Here is an 18,773-nt window from a genome sequence, read left to right as displayed (position 1 = left end):
GAAATTTAGTTTGCACTAATCCTGGTGACTGTGCATGAATAACAGACAGCAACACAGATGAGCACAGCCTTGAGCTTGGTAACTGCTTTAGATTTGGGCTCCAAGTAAGGACTTCAGGGAAGGTTTCTCTGTTCTTAAAAACTAGGAGATTAATAGATCTTCCGTCCAGGAGGGCTCCCTAATTTCAGTTGGACACTGCCAAAAACAAGGACTCTGTAGGTATTAATATGACTCTGCTTCTTTGTTAGTAGCCTTGACAAAAGCTTCCTTTTTTATGTGTATTTACTTTTCAAATAAAGGATCTTTTACTATTTTGTATTTTAATACAAGGGGCAGATGTCTCCAGCTCTGAGCTGGGCTTTGCAACATGTCCTGCCTTTTGAATGTTTCTTTCAACTTGGGTAGCTCTCTTTGTTAAAAGGCCAAACCCCTTAGTGAGATGTTCTGGGAAAGAGGACCCCTTGATATTTGAAAGGTGAGAAATCCATTTAAGCCACGTGATGGCTACCGACAGCCCTACTGCCTGGTTCTGCTTGTTTTAATGTAAGTGATAGATGCTCTGGCTGGTTGTGTTCAGTAATTGGATGTGAACTATGTAAGTGACATTTCATGGCAAATGTGAGGGCGCTGTGGATGGCACTCGGTTTCTGTGTTGCTGCCTTAGGCTTAAAGGTAAAAACCGTAATGGAATTTAATTATTAGAGCATATATTCAAATATTAGTTCAGTGCATTTGTAATACCCTTAGTTGTTAGGTAACTGTTCGATTATTGTGTATGACACTGAGTGTGTGTGATTTATAATGCCAGTGTGTGCAGTGCAGCAATAGAAATGCTAATAAGGCTGTGTGTAGGGAGGGCTGCCATCAATACTTTGTCAGCAGCTTGCTGCCAAGTAGTCTTCTAGGAAACACATAATCTGCAATCAAAGAGGACTTTGTGGAAATAGCAAACATAGACAAAAAATGTTACAGAAAATAGTGTTCATGGCTTTCTTTCAGGAGAGGTTTCAGTTACATCTTATTAATAACACCTTCTTCCCTTTTTAAGTGTGTATACAGCCTTGATGGTCTATCACCAGATGAAGAGGAGTCGGTCATACTCTTTGTTCATTTCAGGGCTGGTTTTACAAGGTAGCATTGAGTGGAACATCTTATATTCAATTAGAGACTCTCTAGATTTCATATTTAAAGGCTCTATGCCTTTTCATATCAGTAACACTATGAGCATTTTTGAGGTGAGGGTGGTCTCTGAATAAGGATGGTATGGCATGTATGGAGGGCAAAGGAGTAGATGGCTTTCTTCTACAAGCAGTTGAGAACGTGTATGACTGTTTATACAGTGGTCCCTTAGTATCCTCAGGGGATTGGTCTAGGACCCCCCTGTGGATACCCAAATACTCAGATGCTCAAGTCCCTATGTGCTGGGAAACAGAAAATTCATGTGACTTGCTTGATTGCCGCTAGTCACTTCATTGCAGTTGTCTGGAAGTGAACCCGTAATATCATTAAGGTATGCATGTATACATACTATGTATGTAGTATACCACTATACATAGTAATAGGTATGTATAATATATGTGTAAGTTCTATGTAATGTTTACTCATATCATGCAATAAAATGCTGTAAGCACTCCAGAAACCACCCTCATGCCCTCTCCTAGCCACTAGCCCCACGATAACTACTGCTGTGGGCTCTGACATCATAGATCAGTTCTGCCTGCCTTTGAACTTTATATGTAAAGGGTATCATGTGGTATATATTTATCTGTGTCTGGTTTCTTTGGCTTACCATATTGTTTGTGAGTTGCATCCATGTTTTTGTGTGTTACAGTAATTCATTTTAATTGCTATGTAATAATGCATTGTATGGATATACTGCAATTGATCCTAAACTGTTAGTGACTATTTGGAAAATTAGAAGGATTTTAAAACATCCCCTTCAGTAATTGAGCAAACAAGTAGATTATAAATCAGTAAGAATACTGAACAGCACAGTTTAAAAATTTGAGTTAAATGTCATACATACAGAATACTATGCCCAGCAACCAAAGAATATACATTCTTTTCAGGTACATATGGGACATTTACCAGAAATGGCAATGTTGGATCTTAATGCAGGTCTTAACATATTTTAGAGGATTGAAATCATACAGAACATCTTCTCTAACCAGAGTGGAATTAAGCTAGAAGTAAAAAAACAAAATGATTACCTGGAATATCCAGAAATGTTTGGAATAAAGTGATGCACTTCTAAATAGTCTATGAGCCAAATAAGGAATCACATTAGAAATTAGAAAATATTTTGCAGTGAATGATTAATGAAACTATGACATATCAGAATTATTGGATATAGCTAAACATATGCTCAGAGGTAAATTTTTAGCCTTAAATATATATGAAAATAAGAAAGGTAGAGTAAAATCGATGGTTTTAGTATCTGTATTGAGAAATTTAAAAATAACTTAAACCAAGGAAAGGAAGGGAATAATGAACATAAGAGCTCAAATTAATGAATTAAGAAGGAAGTATACATTAAAGATAATTAATAATATCAGAAGTTGCTCATTTGAAATGACTAATGAAACTTAAATTCCTGTACAGATGATAAGGAAGAGAAAGAAAAAAAGGCAGCAAGTTACTAATACGAAGAATAAAACTGGGACAGCACTACAGATCCTACAGGCTTTGATATCAGAGGACATTGTGAACAACGTTACCTATTAATTTTGAATATTTAGCTATGGCACCAAACATTCAAAGACAAACCTAAGACAAATTTGCACAAACATGAATAAGAATGCTTATAGTAGCAGCCTTGGTTGTAGTAGTGAAAAACTGGAAATGACCCAAATATCGATCAGCAGGAAATTTTTGAACAAATCGTGGCATATTGTACGTAGATGTAATATGTATCATTTAAAATGAATGGACTAGGGCATGGATGAATCATGCAAGCATAATGCTGAATAAACAAAGCAGATTGCAGAGGCAGCCAGAGTACGGTATCATTTGTGTAAAATGTAAAAACTGCAAAACGATACCTTATATAGTTTTAGCTGTATGTACATATGAAGTAAAAGTATAAAGCACTGTGTGGGAATGAGCAACAGTGAATTCAAGATAGTGTTTACCTCTGGGGGGAAGTAAGAGAGACCTGTCTAGAAGGAGTGTATAGGCAGTTTCTTCAGGTTTGGTTATGTTTTATTTCTTAAAATATGTTTGGCCCATAGTTATATTATTTTTATACCTTTATGCCTGTGAAATTTTTCATAATACATTTTATAAAAGAAAAAAAGGTAAAAGGTAAAAAAACCCCACAAAACCTGGAGTTTTCATGAACAAAGCTCAGCCTTAGTGAGAGACAGAGACTTGGATTTCTGTGTTGTCCCTGTGGATGGGGAAATTGGTGTATGGATTTATTAAGGTGATCTAACCCCCCTTGTGTGTCTGTATGAAGCGCAGTACACTGTTCCCTGCCAAATTCAGGTGCTTTTGAAAAGACAGCTAGTTTTAAGGAAAGCAATACCCGAAGAGATTAAATACAGTATACAAAATGTTACTTGCCTAGGATTGTATGGTTACTAAGTGGCAGATTTCATTGCCAGTGGCTTTTTTAAAGCACTTAACCATTCTCTGACCTTTTTTGGGAAGGGTGGAGAGATTGCTAAAGGGTCCGTCCCTCTATTGGAATGTTAGCTCTGTCAAGACTGGGACTTTATCTGTGTTTTTCCTCTCCAGAGTCCTCAGTATGTAGCTCCAGAACAATGGTCTGATACCTGGTAGAAGCTCATTAAATATGGATTACATGATTTGAGGAAATTATACTGTAAAACTAATTTGAAAACATTTTTTTCACTCTCATAACTATTGTCTCTGTAACTGTTATCATATTCTGGGGTTTTTAGGAGGTCATTGAAGTCTCAGCTCAGAAGTTTTATCCAGCAAATTATTTGATTTTGAAGAACATGGGGTTGTTGTCTGTAGTGGTCTTCTCCAGCATCAGCTGGTAGAAAGAAGCATCACAGCTGACTCAAGAGTTGTTTTTCTCATAATAACGTCTCTTTGTGTTAAAATGGGGGAAGGAATTTAGATTAGAATGTTTTTCTAGCATTCTCTGGCACAAAAGCTTTTTCAGCAGAGCAGATTCATCAATTCTAAAGGAAGTTAGTCTTTTTGTGGTAATGGAAATATTCCCTATCTTGATTGTGGTGGTGGTTATACAACACATTTATCAAACACAATTTTATTGTATATAAAATATACCTCAATAAAGCTGATTTAGGAAAACAATAGATGAACCAAAACCAAAACAGTAAAACAAAACCCCCAAATTAAAACATTTCTGAAAAAGGATAGAGGATGAAGGATTTTAAAGAAAACGGTCTTCCTTCAGAATTTACTAACATTTATATAAGTTGTATTAGTGCTTGAACATGATGGGGAATCTTCTTGGCAAAAATTAACCTATTTTAAAATGAACTGTGGCTCTGGTCATATGCTCTTTGATTTTCTTCCTTTCTTTTAAGCAGCATTTGCTCAGCTTGGCTCATACTTGAGTGAATACCGTGATTGATTATCTGGGATTAACTCAGCCTTCTCATTTCCTGTTTCTTCTCCAGCAGGCCAGTGGGCCTTTGTTGTCTGGCATGTGGACTGAGATAAGCTGTCAGGGCATATGTTTGTGTTAGAAAAATGCTTGTAGATAGAACAGGTATAAATAGACTAGCAGGTATTAAAGGTTACAGTCTTCATTTTGGTTTAAGTCAAAAGGAGAGAAGAATAAATAAGATACTTACAACTGACTATATAAAGTGAAATAGGAAAACCTGAATTTTTAGGGTTTCTACTGATTTTTCCCCTTTTCAACCAAACTATTTGAATTTGTTTATTGGCAAGTTCAAAATGTTTGTTAGCTGTAATTGGATTCTTACTATGTAGGCTGACTTTATTTACATTTAAATAATTTCTGAACTTATATTAGTGTTCCTTAAAAGTGCAGAAACTCAATTCTAAAAACTTTGTGCTACTAAAAGGTATTTTATGGTGTTACTAGCTGTATGTTTTGCAGTTTAATTCAGAGAACAATGATACAAAAAGGTTATCACCTACAAAGAGAGGAAATGCTGGATTCACATAAAATAGGTATGTTCATCTTTATAAAAGATGGTAATTCAGTATAGTATGGTACGCTAAAAGTTTGTTTTTTTTGTTGGGTTTTTTTGGTTTGTTTGTTTTATTCTTAAAAGTTGACGTTTCATGTTGTCAGTTTTCTTAGGTAGGAGGCAGCACAATTTTTGAAATGGCCACAAAGTTGCCTGGAATTGCAAATTGCTGAATAAAAGTTACCCAGGTTACTACCTATTTTCTCCTTGCATGCTTTCGGCTTAATAGGTTCACCATTGTTTTTTTTTTGTTTTTTAAAAATTATTTTATTTATTTTTATTTTTGGCTGTGTTGGGTCCTCGTTTCTGTGCGAGGGCTTTCTCTAGTTGTGGCAAGCGGGGGCCACTCTTCATTGCAGTTCGCGGGCCTCTCACTATCGCGGCCTCTCTTGTTGTGGAGCACAGGCTCCAGACGCGCAGGCTCAGCAGTTGTGGCTCACGGGCCTAGTTGCTCCGCGGCATGTGGGATCTTCCCAGACCAGGGCTCGAACCCGTGTCCCCTGCATTGGCAGGCGGATTCTCAGCCACTGCGCCACCAGGGAAGCCCTCACCATTGTTTTAAAGTGTTACTTTTTAGTATAGCCCTATTTATATTCTTGTTTGAATCAAGATATTTCTCAATATCACGAGCTCAAATTCTAGAAAGAAAAATATCTTAAATTGAAACAAGAGGCTTCTTACCTAGATTTTCTTTAGGAGTTTAACTTCCTGCTCGCTACTAGAATGTCTGATTGTATAAATAAAAATAAAATCTTCTATTTTTTAATAGTTTCTGACTCCTAACTACACGTGTGCTCTAGCATGCCAGCCATGGTTCCGTTTGGGGAGCCTGCCAAAATTGTTTAAGCTCCCAGAGGCTGCGAGGGGGGCGTCTGTGCTGCTTGTGCGGTTTGTCCACTCCATCGCGTGGAGCAGCTCTTCTCTCCTATGGCCTTGGGTCTGCGGGGCCAGGCTGCTTTCGTGATCATACCAAGACGTCATTTGCCTTTTTCACTCTTCATTCTCTCATGAGTGTACCGTGGGGCTTCACAAAGGCTAAATGATGTGTGATACATCTCAACGGATTGAAGCAGAGTCAGATATGAGAATCTGTTTCCTTAAGCCAGGTATCCGAGAGATTTGTAAGAACATAATTATTACTGGTTTCCTAAATTTAGTTTGTTTTAAAAGCATAGTTGCTTGTTGTAATTATTTACATTAGCATGTCATGGGGTTATTGTTAAGTGAGTTACTAAAAATGTCTAAAATTTTTCTTTATTTTCATTTTCTAATATAGTAAACATTGATAAGATATGACCCACATAAACAAAAGCTCTTGGAATTCCTCAATAATTTTGATGAGAGTAAGGAATCCTGAGTCTAAGAAGTCTGAGAACCACTTCTGTGAAGCACACGTTGACTCAGTGAAATCTTTTCAAGATATTTCAGCATCCATTTTTAATAGTAAAATCTGTGTTATGTATCTTCAATCATAAGTTAGTAATTTTTATTTCTAGAATAATGTCATAGTTTAATTTGTGAAATTTCTAGAGAATTTTGGAAGACTACAGCCCAGGTTCTGCCCGCCCCTTCTTTAACTTCCTTTTCACTCCTGCCCCATCATTAATTTGTGATAGAGTTCTGTAGCTTTTCCGACTATGTCATGTACAAGAACTAATTAACTCCCCCAGAATGAGTAAAATCGCTGCTGCCATCACCATGATCACCAAACAACAGCCAACGTATTGCAAACATGTTAAACTTTGTAGTATTTGGGCTTGATTTTTTAAGAAAGAAATTCAGTGGAATGTTTAATTACATGTAGTAGGGATTACGAGGAATTTGGCAATTTCTTATGGTGCTGCCTATAAACAGCTATTTTCTCTTCTGTTATGGGGGAAATCTTTTGGGCCAAATAGAAAATTTGTGGTTATAGATTTATCTGGTGTAATCATGATTTCTGGAAAGAATACTGGCTTTTAGGAAGGGGTTTATTTTGGGTTTGGGCTGCAGATTTTTGGGATCCAAGTATAGGGACTTAATCTGTCTGTGAAATTCCATCTTTCTAGCTTACCCTTCAACCTGAATTTTGGGACCCTTTAAATCCTGAATCTGACATTTAGTATTTTTGTCAGGTGTACATCAACACGATTCATGTGGGAAATTATAGGAATGTTTTTTAGTTTGTTATATATGTCCCCATATACTAAGTCCCCCTTTAAATGTGGCTTATCTGTGTTTGTGTGACATAAACTTGTTATTCAGTTTAAGAAGACAAGGACAGCAGAGGTTACCTAGTGACCCTGTCTCCTATCTTATGAGGCCAAGAAGTACGAATTTTCCCAGGGCTACCCCTGTACTCAGTTTTGGCCTCGTCACTGCAAATGCAGGAATCCATTGTCTGAAAATTTCATTGTTCATCCATAATGTGTAATCCCCAATAGAAATTGCCTTAATGAGTTTTGACTCCCTAGTTAGCAGTTGAGAGAGAATTTTGTTTTCATGCACCTTTTTGGTCCTACCATTAATAAACAAGACATCATTAAGAAACAGTGATTTTTGAAAATTATTTCTGATCATTGGAGCCTGTGTGTCAGCACATTTTTAGTAACATCATCTTTCTGGGGATTTGGATATAACCAGTTATTTGCACATCTTGGTTGTAAACATTGTAAAAAGTCATCTGCCCTCCCAGAGTTCCACCTTCTTGCTTCACCATCTGATTCCAGATTATTTAAATCCTCTTGCACAGACCCAGATGCTGATGCAATCTCTTGAAAACAGTCTTTTGGATTGAGTGCCACCGGTTTGGAAAATGAGCTTGTAACAACCTTGATTCTAGGGCCTAACGGCAGTAAGCACCTTAATCAAATGGATATGGTTTGTTTGTTTCTTTTATCTATTTTTATCTATTTTATTCATTATGTTCTGAGTAGACCCCTGTGTAGTTCCAGGTTATGTCCATTTGCAAATGCCAATCAGTACATGATAAGTAGCCACTTGTATTAGTCAGCGTTCTCCAGAGAAACAGACCCAATAGGAGAGATAGATATATGTATATATACTATAGGAATTGTCTCATGAGGTTTTGGAGGTCGGAAGTCCCTTAGTATATGTATAACTTGCTGTCTGCAAGCTGGAGAATCAGGAAGCATGTGATATAATTAAATTCAAGTCGAAGGCCTGAGAACCAGGGGGGCTGCTGGTGTTAAGTCCCAGAGTCTGAAGGCCCAAGAAGAGGAGCTCTGATGGCTGATGGCAGGGAAAAATGGATGTCGAGCTCGAGAAGAGAGAAGGAATTTGCTCTTCCTTCTTCATTTTGTTCCTTTTGGGCCCCCAAGAGATTGGGTCATGCTCGCCCACATTGGGGAGGGCAGATCTCTTTACTCAGTCTACTGAGTCAAAGTTTGACCTCTTGCAGAAACACCCACATGGGCACACCCAGAAATAACGTTTTACCAGCTAGCTGTCTGGGCATCCCTTAGCACAGTCAAGTTGACACATAAAGTTAACCATCACACCACTAAACAAGTTTCTGTGCTGGAAACTCAAGTGTTGTGGCTCCCATAAGGGAGACGTGCTACAGTCATAGTTCTTTCACAGATCAGTTCAGTCACCATTGGGCAGTGGACGTATCTGAGAAAGTTGGAAGAAAAGGGCATTTTAGGACAAAACAAGTGTGGATACTTTGTTTAGTCGATGCCAGTAAGAAATATACTTGCCCTTACTATACCCTCTCAAATAAAAGGAAACAAAATATTTAGTTAATGTCTCAGTATATTAGGGAGATTTGTACATGATAGTGTGATTATTTGTAGGAGATACTCAAAGCCCTTTCTTCTTTGAGAACAAGACTCTGCAGTCAGTGTTGCAGGCTTTCGCCTAACCTCCTGGTACCCGTGTGAGAGCAGAACTCTGAGATGGGTGGACCTTGATGGCCTGAGCCCTGATGGCACTTATGTATTCCTATAACTCTTTGATGGCCTTTTGAGCTGTAATGGCTCTAAAGCTATTTAGATATAAATATATAGATATAGAAAATGTTACATAGTGTCTTACGTTAGGAGTAGAGTAGTGGTTTGAAATAATATTACAAGATATTTCCTACCTGATTTCATCTTAGTCCTGATGTTCATCCACATAGTTGAGTAATGATGATCTTCTGACGGGTACAGAAAGCTTATCTTTATTTTTATTTTTTTAATTAATCTATCTATCTATCTATCTATCTGTCTATCTATCTATGTATTTATGGCTGCGTTGGGTCTTCATTGCTGCACGCGGGCTTTCTTTAGTTGCGGCGAGCAGGGGCTACTCTTCGTTGCGGTGCGCGAGCTTCTTACTGCAGTGGCTTCTCTTGTTGTGGAACACGGACTCTAGGCACGCGAGCTTCAGTAGTTGTGGCTCGCGGGCTCTAGAGCGCAGGCTCAGTAGTTGTGGTATACGGGCTTAGTTGCTCCGTGGCATGTGGGATCTTCCCGGACCAGGGCTTGAGCCCGTGTCCCCTGCATTGGCAGGCAGATTCTTAACCACCACGCCACCAGGGAAGTGCCGAAAGCTTATCTTGAGATTGATTCCCCTGTGCATATGCCTGGAGTTATACTTGGCCTTTGAAGACTAGTAATCTTAGACCCCACTGTCTGTCCCTAGTCCCCTCCCCCAGAGTCAGGAATGGTTGAAGCCACTAAGACTGTGTCCCCAAGGTCTTTTGGAGGGTGATCTTCCCAACAGGCATCAGTCACCCTGTGGGTGGAGGTAGACTCAGCAGGGTTGAAATACCACTTCAGAACAGCCGTGCAGCACACTGGAAGGGTAACTCTTAACCTTATTTTCACCATTTTGTTTCTCCAAAGGGAATCTTCTTAAGTCATACCGTATACAAATGTTAGCTACTTCTATTTCCCAAATTTCTGGAAAAACCTGACTGGCCATTTTGGCTTTATAAAACAAGAATTTTGGTCTGATTTCACCTGACTCTGAATCTAGATCTTCCATTATTTGAAATTTGCACTCCCAAGAACTAAGCAGTTAAGAATTTGAAGGAAGTTCTGTGTTATCTCTAGCAGATTATTTTGACTTTGCAAAATTGTTCATGTGATGATATCCACCTTCATATCCTAGTTGGGTTGTCTTTGGCCCTGATCCTTCTGTCACATTTGATAACAGTGGGGGGACTAGAATGACCTGTTTGGAGGGCTTTGGGAGCCCTGATAATCTGGCAAGGCCTGGTAGGTGATTGATGGAGCAAAGAAGGTCCTTCTTCTGTAATGCAGGTTGAGTATACAATTATTGTTGTTCCCATTCTGGTTGGGAATAAAGACTATTGAAAAGGTAATCTCTGCTCTTGTCTACTTGGTCATTAGTGAACTCCCATCCTCACCCCCCACACCCCTGCACTTCTTTTATTTTTTTATATTGTGTAAAAATGTTTCCCCAGAGGAAGATAATTAAGACTGGTCCTAGGAAGGACACAGATTGGCTATTTAAAATCAATGAAAGTACCATATTAATAATCATGAAAGATCTCTGGGAAGGGAAATTTACTTCTCGGCCTTGGATCTTGTATATTTGTACCTGGGGTGGTTGAGGTGTGTGCTCTTGACGGAGTGAACCGCTGTCCCTCAGCAGCAGCCTCCTGTTTTCCTTTCTGGTCTCTGTTGCCTCCCTTTCCCTCTAGTCTGCCTTTCTCAGTTATCTTATTCTCAGTGTTTAATTTCAGTTTTGACCTTTTAATTCATTAATTCTCAACCTGTTGCCTGACATGCAAATATCTGCAAATCCTCCCTGTTCTGCTGCTGAACACCTACCATTAAGCTGTCTTTTCTAAACCCAGTTGGTGATGGGATTTGTCCTCTGTTAAACTCTTTATTTCCCTAAATTTACATTCATCCCTTATTTCAAGAAATCTGGGCCAGGGATGTGGACAAATCCATAATTCAACCCAGAATCAGCTCCTCTCCTTTTTTGCACAGGGCCTGTGAAACCTTACTGTAAGCAGATTGGTGTGGTGGTTTTCTCTTAATGCTGGTGCATCCTACCACCTGGAAGCAGTCAAATCAATCTCTCTCTCCTTAAAGAAAAAATGGTGGGAAATATTTACTTCCCAGTGGGCTCTTCTCTGTGTTCGGAAGTATACCCCAGGATGCCTTCACATGGGAAGCTTTTCACCACTTCCTTCTTCATTCAGCATTGTGTTTAAAATGTGTCATTTATAACCACTTTGACCTTTATGCAGTTGTCCAATTATATCACTAGTCAATAATGAGGCATATTTGTTAGAAATACTTGATATGCTTCTTGAATTGTTGCGAAAGTGAAGAAATTTCCCTCTAATTTGCTACTGGATTTACTTTTGTATTGCTATTATGAGCATAATTTTGGATCTGAGAAAAGCAAAATTTATAACCAGCCTCTTGATATAGCCTAACTCCTCTCTTCATCTGTAAAACAGTGATAGTGCTATCCAGCATTTATTGAGAGCCAGTCCACTCTACTTATATTCATTTATTTAATCCTCACCGCCTAATGAGGTATATAGAATATTATTTTTCCTCATTTTATATATGAGAAAATTGAGGCTTGGAGAGGTAATTGGCCCCAAACCCAGGTGGTTTGGGTTGAATCAGATGATCTCTAAGTTCACGTCTGCCTTTAATTTTCTGTGATTTTGAGCAGAAGTCTTAGCCTAGTGACAAGTGTAACGAAGATGAAGATTTCCCATGATGGACGGCTGAGGGAGCGAGTACCGGCGAGGGGGTGCCCTCTGCTCCCGTTGGCTGTTCCTCAGCGCGCAGTAGGCGGCTTCCGTGGAAGATGACATTTTAATTCCTGAAACTCCTTAGGACGATAACGTGAGCTAATGCCGTTGTGTGATACAGAGAAAACACGAGGGTGCTCTCCCAGTCCTATTTTATCTACTCGGTTAAGTCTGGGGAAGAAATCTAAACATAAGCATGTAAGATGGAACCAGACCATAGAAATCATCTTGTTCTGTCCCTCACTTGTCAGATGGCTGGGTGACTTCACTAAGGTCACCCCTAGGTAACTAATGATTGCGGACAGTACCAAAATCCTAGATTACCTGATTTTAGGCTAGTGCCTCTGAAACAACACGGTGCCTCCCTTTATAGACGTTTAATCTTTAACTAAATTCCTGGCCTATTTGGGAAGATTGTGTCCATTAGCGCTACTTACATTCGTTCAGAACTTTTGTTTACGTTGAGCCTGCCTACCTTTGCCATGTGTGGAATTCAGAATCTGGAGGCTTTTTTTTTTTTAAACACAATGCCGCCACTCCCTGGTTGTTGGGTAGTATTGCATTAGGAAATCCAGTAGGCTTTCAACTCCCTTTGTAAAGGCTAATAATAGGAGTAGTAAATCTAGGTACAAACAAACTAGAGTGGTAATTTTGTGTGGGTGGAATCATTAAGTGTGCCTGGGTCAGAAGATAACATAGGTATTATACCTCAGAACGTCACCTGAATCACTGGCTTGGTTCTGAAAAATAGACATTGTGTGATTATAGTACCTTTAAAGGTTATTTCTGTTGCCCTTCACATTTTCATACATCTTATGCTTTTTCTGCGTCTGTTGAGATGATCACGTGGTCTTCGTCGTTTCTTTTGTTAATGTGGTGTATCACATTTATTGATTTGTGTATGTTGAGCCATCCTTGTGAACTTGGGATGAATCCAGCTCGGTCCTGGTGTATGATCTTTTTTATGTGTTGTTGGATTTGGTTGGCTAATATTTCGTTGAGAATTTCTGCATCTATATGAATCAAAGATATTGGCCTGTAATTTTCTTTTTTCATAGTATCTTTGGTCATTTGGTGTTCATACATCTTAGATGTGTTACAGAAGTACATAAAAGTATAAATTTTAGAACACTGTTGCTAGGACTGCGAGTAGATCTGAATTCCTTTGTGCTGTATTAAGTAATCCATTACTGTGAGTGTTGAAGCATCCATTAGTAGCTCAGTGACTAGACATCACTATCATCTCCTGAAAGCAACCATATTCTGGAGAAGATATCACTTCTACAATTCTCAGCAAAGTTCTTGAAGTTTTCTGTGAAGCACTGGTTAGAGTCACCTACTAACAGAGAGAAAGCAGTAGTCTTTTGAGTTCCTGCTCAGTTACAGATGCTTTTCCATCTTTTCAGTTTTTTCATGAGTCCTTTTAGGTAGGTTTCGATAATCCTGTTTTACGGAAAAGGGTAGACTCAGAGAATCTTAATAATGTGCTCAGAGTCATGTAACAGGGAGGTGATGGAGTTGGGATTTGAACCATGACCGACTTTGCTGTACTTACCAGCCCAGCCCAGCCCAGCCCAGTAGTGCTTGAATTAGAGTTTAGTCTTACCATTCTGGTTTAGCTTTCCTTAAAAAGGAAACTCTTAGACCATTGGTTTTCAACTGGGAGTGTTTTGTACCCGAAGGGGACATTTGGCAGTATTTGAAGACGTTTTTGGTTGTCACAGTGAGGGAGGAGCGTTGCTGGCAGTTAGTGGTTGAAGGCCAGGGACGCTGCTGCGCATCTGGCAGTGCGCTGGGTGGGCCCCCCCCCCCCCAACAGACTTATCTGGACCACGTGTCAGTAGTTTTTAGGTTGAGCAGCCCTGCATTGGGCAGTGTATTTACTTAGCTGGGTTTATCCCTGAGTACTGCCCCTCCCCTGGTGTGTCTCCTCCTTTCCCTGGTGAGTGCTCTCACCCGGGTCTTGCTCTTTACCATCCTGCCTCAGGAAGATGCTGTAGCCCTCTGGCTGCTCTCCCACGGCCTGGGGTTTTGCACCTCAGTGCCTGTGGCTTTGGTCGGCAGTGCAGGTAGAAGACCCCATTTGTCCCAGGGAGCTAAAAGCCACTAAAGGCCAAACTCCAGCTAGGATTCAGGTTCCCCTCACCATCACGCAGAATGTTTTCCTGTGCTGCACGCAGATGGACCACATGCATGTGTCTTATATATGTCTTGTACTTTATCTCTGTGTATTTCTCAGGTCTCCTCCTTTGCCTAGAAAAAATTTCATTGAAATATTTCCCATTTTTTCCCAGGTCAGATGTTCCTTCCTCCATAATCCCTTGCCGGAAGTAATTGCTCTGTCTGTAAACTCCTATACTATATATAAAGTGTATTCTTTTTATGCAGCGTACTGATTTGTCCTCTTTTTCCCACCCTCAGTATAAACAGTGTAGAATATAAAAGTGCAAAATTGATAAAAACTAAAAAGTGCCCATTTTGTAGGATTATTCTTTGTCTGCAATCTCTTTTATTCAAACCAGTAATGATGCCCTATATTTGACACAGCGAATTGCAAAAGTAAGAATCTTAGTGTGTATGGTATTTACTTTGGAATAGCACTTCTTCACATTTGAATTCAGTCAAGACTTTTGGCAATTGCTTTCTTTCTGGTTCTTTGAATGGCTTACGTATTTTAGCAAAAATATTTTTGAGCCTTCCTGGTCTTTTAGTGAAGGCTTTGTGCAACCTCTCATGTAAGCATCAAGCTTCTTACTTCATTAGAGAAGGCTCCTTTGACATACTTTAGGATTTGGCCATCTCCCTTATAAACATGAGGCGTTTCTCGAATTTTAGCTCTCATGCATTTCTGACCCACTGACTTGTGATGAGAAGGTAGACGCTGCTAAGAGGAGTGGTATTGCACTCACCTTGGGGAAGTCCCTTATGGCCCTCAGCTGGGTCGGAAAGTATTTTCTGAGGCCCCGGGAAGCCTTAGTGCACTGCCACATTGAGATGCTTCATGACCAGGTACACAGAGATGGTCCCCTCAAGCCCTAGCCCCATAGCCTTCAAATGGAAAGGCAGTATTTGATCCTTTATTCTTCGAATGAACTAGAAACAAAGTTAACTTTTAGGGATAAGAAGGTTGAGTGTCTCACAAACATTTATGGGACCCTGATCATCATAGAACTCTTTATTATTCATAAATATTCATGTCCAAGGTGTTCTCTTCTTGGGAAATTCAGAGATAAATGAGACAGGGTCCCTGCTCCATGGACTCATAGTACCTTCCTCACCACCCATAGTTTGCTTTTAACACCTGTAGTTGTTAGTTTGCCATAGAGCATAAGTGGCAGTAAAGTAGCAGGAAAAACTCATTGCCCTTAATGGCCTTGACAGTGTGCTGAAACAGTTTCTAAATATTTACCAAAACAATTAAAGCTTCAGATAGAAGAAGGATGTATTCATGTAGTGTACTGAGTAGTTAATGCTGAATAAAAAAATATAATATTGAATTAGTTAATCAAACTGGGGAGATTTATAGATTCAAGTTGGGTTTCCTTTGTTTCCTGAAATAAGCAACTTTGAGGGATAGAGTCAGAGAGGTGTTGTGGCTGGGATTTTTCGAAAAATGAAAATTGACCTCATAATTGACTAATGTATTTTTGTGGTCCTGGTAGTAATTGTGTGTCTCCTTCTCTGCCTGTCCACCCGTTTCCAGGGGCTTTTGATCATGGGTATGGTATGCACCTGTGGGCACCCGAAATCCTATTCCTAATGCTGTTAGATTTTCCTTTTCAGAGTAAGAGGGACCACCTACTCATGAACGTCAAATGGTACTACCGTCAATCTGAAGTTCCAGATTCTGTGTATCAGCATTTGGTTCAGGATCGACATAATGAAAATGGTAAATATGTCCTTCTGGTTTGATTCTTACCCTTTCTTAGCTTTGGGCAAAGTTCTTTGTAAAAACATTCATTAAATGGAGATAACCACTATGAAAATTTTTCACTGAAAAAGCTTTTTATCAATAAAGACATTACTGGAATGTTTTTTTGTTTTTTGTTTTTTTTTGCTGAGTTCTTTCACTATTTCTGCCTTAAAAGAGAAACAACCTGATCATGTGCTAGTAGCATCTTTCCCTTGAACTTGGAGTAGTGATAGATCTTCTTAGGAAATAAAAGTAGCTTCATCTTTTTATTCCTTTTTCTCACCTAATGCTGAACTAATGACACTGAAAACCCTATAGAATTGTATTTTGTTTCTTTTTAATAATCTATATTGGTGAACTTCAGGGTTGTGAACTTCAGTTTTCAAAGCAAAGCTTTCCTGAAAATTTTGAAATTTAGCTTGAGTATTGACTTTTTAGAACAATAGGAAGGTAGTTCAGAGCATCTTTTATTTTTTTCTTCCTCTGGCATTGTAGTTTCTACCCAATAACTTTATTGACATGTGAGATATGTACATAAAGTGTATATTATGTTTGTTCAGATGTCTAATAGCTTCTTTTTATTGATTTTTTTTTTTTGAGGTGCTAGGCCTCATTCTAGCTGATTCACATTTGTTATCCATTAATTATATGAGTTCGGGGTTGTCACTCCCCACTTCCAGATCAGGAAATTGAGGCTTAGAGATGCTAAAGGAGTTGCCAAGGCTATTCGTCTTCTGAGTGGAGACCCCGGGGCAGGGATCCAGCTCTCTCTGGCCCGGATGACTGTGCTTGTCTCACTGCCTTTGGTGACAGGTTTTGAGTCAACAAACCAGTAGTCAAAAACAGTTTTCTTTCTTTTTTTTTGTTTTTTGTTTTAATTAATAAAATTCACATTAGAAGTCAGGCCTATGAATGCAGTAATGTGAAGACAGTTTGGAAGAATAATGTTCTTTTATATTTTACCAGTTTTTTCTTTTTTGAAACTATTAAATTTCTGTTAAAACAGTTCAATGATGGTTCTTTATTAAAAATAATAACTTGGTTATTCTTTTCAACTTGAAACAGTGTGATTTCACTCCATCCTGGAATATGTAGCAATAAAATACCAGATGCACAGGATCACTGAAAATTTTAGTAGTTTACAAGTTGCTAAAATGTGGTAGTTGTTTTCTTTTTCCTTCTTTTTTTATTTTCTGCTTAATGCATTTCAGCAAACTGTGGAGACTTAATAAAGGGCAAAAACACATCCCACAGGATGCTTGCTCCTGTTATTCCTGCTGTATGTTATTCCTCCTCTCTGTTTTGCTGACAGGCCTGGTTATTTGTTGTGCTTTTTATAGTGGGAAGTGAACCTGAAAGAAAAATTTTGTGAAATTTTCCTAATCGTTTTTGGAAATTCAATTATAATATCCTCCTAATTAACTTTTTTTTTTTTTTTTGGTGACAGACTCTGGAAGAGAACTTGTCATAACAGACCCAGTTATCAAGAACCGAGAGCTCTTCATTTCTGATTACGTTGACACTTACCACGCCGCTGCCCTTAGGTAAGCGCCAGAGATGTGTGGTCCTTCTGTGAAGGAGAAGTCATAGGTCACTGTAGGTAGAGAGTCTAAGCTGCCTAGATCTCATCTGATAATTGTAATATCAATCACACTACCCCTGTGGTCTCAGTAAGGTGACACTCCGGTGTTAGCTTTGTGGATTGTTGAGGTCTCAGAGGTTGCCTCTGTCTTCACTAATCTGTGTGAGAGGGAAAACCCACTTTTTTCTTTTTCTTTCTTTTTTCTTTTTTTCTTTTACACCCTCTCTAGAGTTTTGTATTTTATTTCCTTGAAAATTCGTTGCTAAAGTATTTAGGGTGGGGTGTTATACAGATTATTTCCTGAAGATTCAGTCACTGCCAAGATAGATTTAAAAAAATGGATGAAACAAATATGGCAGCATGTAATTGTAAGAGAATCTAGGTAGAGTTCATAGGAATTTTCATTGCCTTGTATACTTTTAAACTTCTGTGTGTATGAGGAGTTTACTACTAAAAAGCTTGGGAGTAGGGAAAACATGTAGAAGATTTTATTCTGAGGTAACATTGCTGCTAGCCTTAATGTCTTAGGTAATGATGCCAAAAAGTGACCATGAGCCTCTGCTTCACACTCTGTGGTAGTTTCTGTCCCTTTCAAGAAAAAGATACCTATTTACTCTGGTATATTTTGTTTATGAGGGAAAGACTTGGGGCTTCTTAGGTGGTAAAGGAAGTAAGGACAAGTGATTTTATTATACCTTTTTCCCCACTGGAAATAACAAAATGGTGAAAGAACCACTTTCTCTGTTAAAGAACATGGTTTAAAAAAAAGTCATAGGGGGACTTCCCTGGTGGCGCAGTGGTTAAGAATCCGCCTGCCAATGCAGGGGACACTGGTTCGATCCCTGGTCCTGGAAGATCCCACATGCCATGCAGCAACTAAGCCCGTGTGCCACAACTACTGAGCCTGCGCTCTAGAACCCGCGAGCCACAACTACTGAGCCCGTGTGCCACAACTACTGAAGCCCGCATGCCTTAGAGCCCTGCTCCACAACAAGAGAAGCCACCGCAATGAGAAGCCCGTGCACCGCAAGGAAGAGTAGCCCCCGCTCGCCGCAACTAGAGAAAGCCCGCGTGCAGCAACGTAGACCCAGCGCAGCGGGGAAAGAAAAAAAAAAAGTCATAGGGATTTGCTGGCTTTTAGCTTAACTACAATGAGATACAATAATTTCTCTATTGTATTGCTCAGATGGTATTCAGTAAAACCATCTGGAGGCTCTTGTGCAAAGCTACATAGCTAAAGCCAGTTATTTGACGGCAAATTATTAGCAACTTTTAATATAGGGCAGGTTTTGGCAAACTTTTTGGGTCAGATAATTGTTCATGGTCTCTGTTGCAACTATTCAGCTCAGCCATTGTAGTACAAAAGCCACAAGCAACATG

The 18,773-nt window shown here is 39.2% G+C and overlaps 1 protein-coding gene across 4 annotated transcripts in view; it reads left to right on the top strand.

The window, feature by feature from the left end:
* The window catches only part of RERE (arginine-glutamic acid dipeptide repeats), a 419,003-nt gene that overhangs the window by 230,920 nt on the left and 169,310 nt on the right, over window positions 1-18,773 (top strand). For all 4 annotated transcript variants that reach the window (XM_057531191.1, XM_057531176.1, XM_057531184.1 and 1 more), the window contains 2 exons: window positions 15,682-15,787; window positions 17,259-17,355. In XM_057531191.1, coding sequence (XP_057387174.1) covers window positions 15,682-15,787; window positions 17,259-17,355 — 203 coding nt within the window. The remainder of the gene's footprint in view (window positions 1-15,681; window positions 15,788-17,258; window positions 17,356-18,773) is intronic.

This window comes from Balaenoptera acutorostrata, chromosome 1, assembly GCF_949987535.1.
Source record: "Balaenoptera acutorostrata chromosome 1, mBalAcu1.1, whole genome shotgun sequence".
NCBI lineage: Eukaryota > Metazoa > Chordata > Mammalia > Artiodactyla > Balaenopteridae > Balaenoptera > Balaenoptera acutorostrata.
The sequence above is the reverse complement of the archived record's forward strand: the minus strand, read 5'-3'. Positions and strand labels throughout refer to the sequence as shown.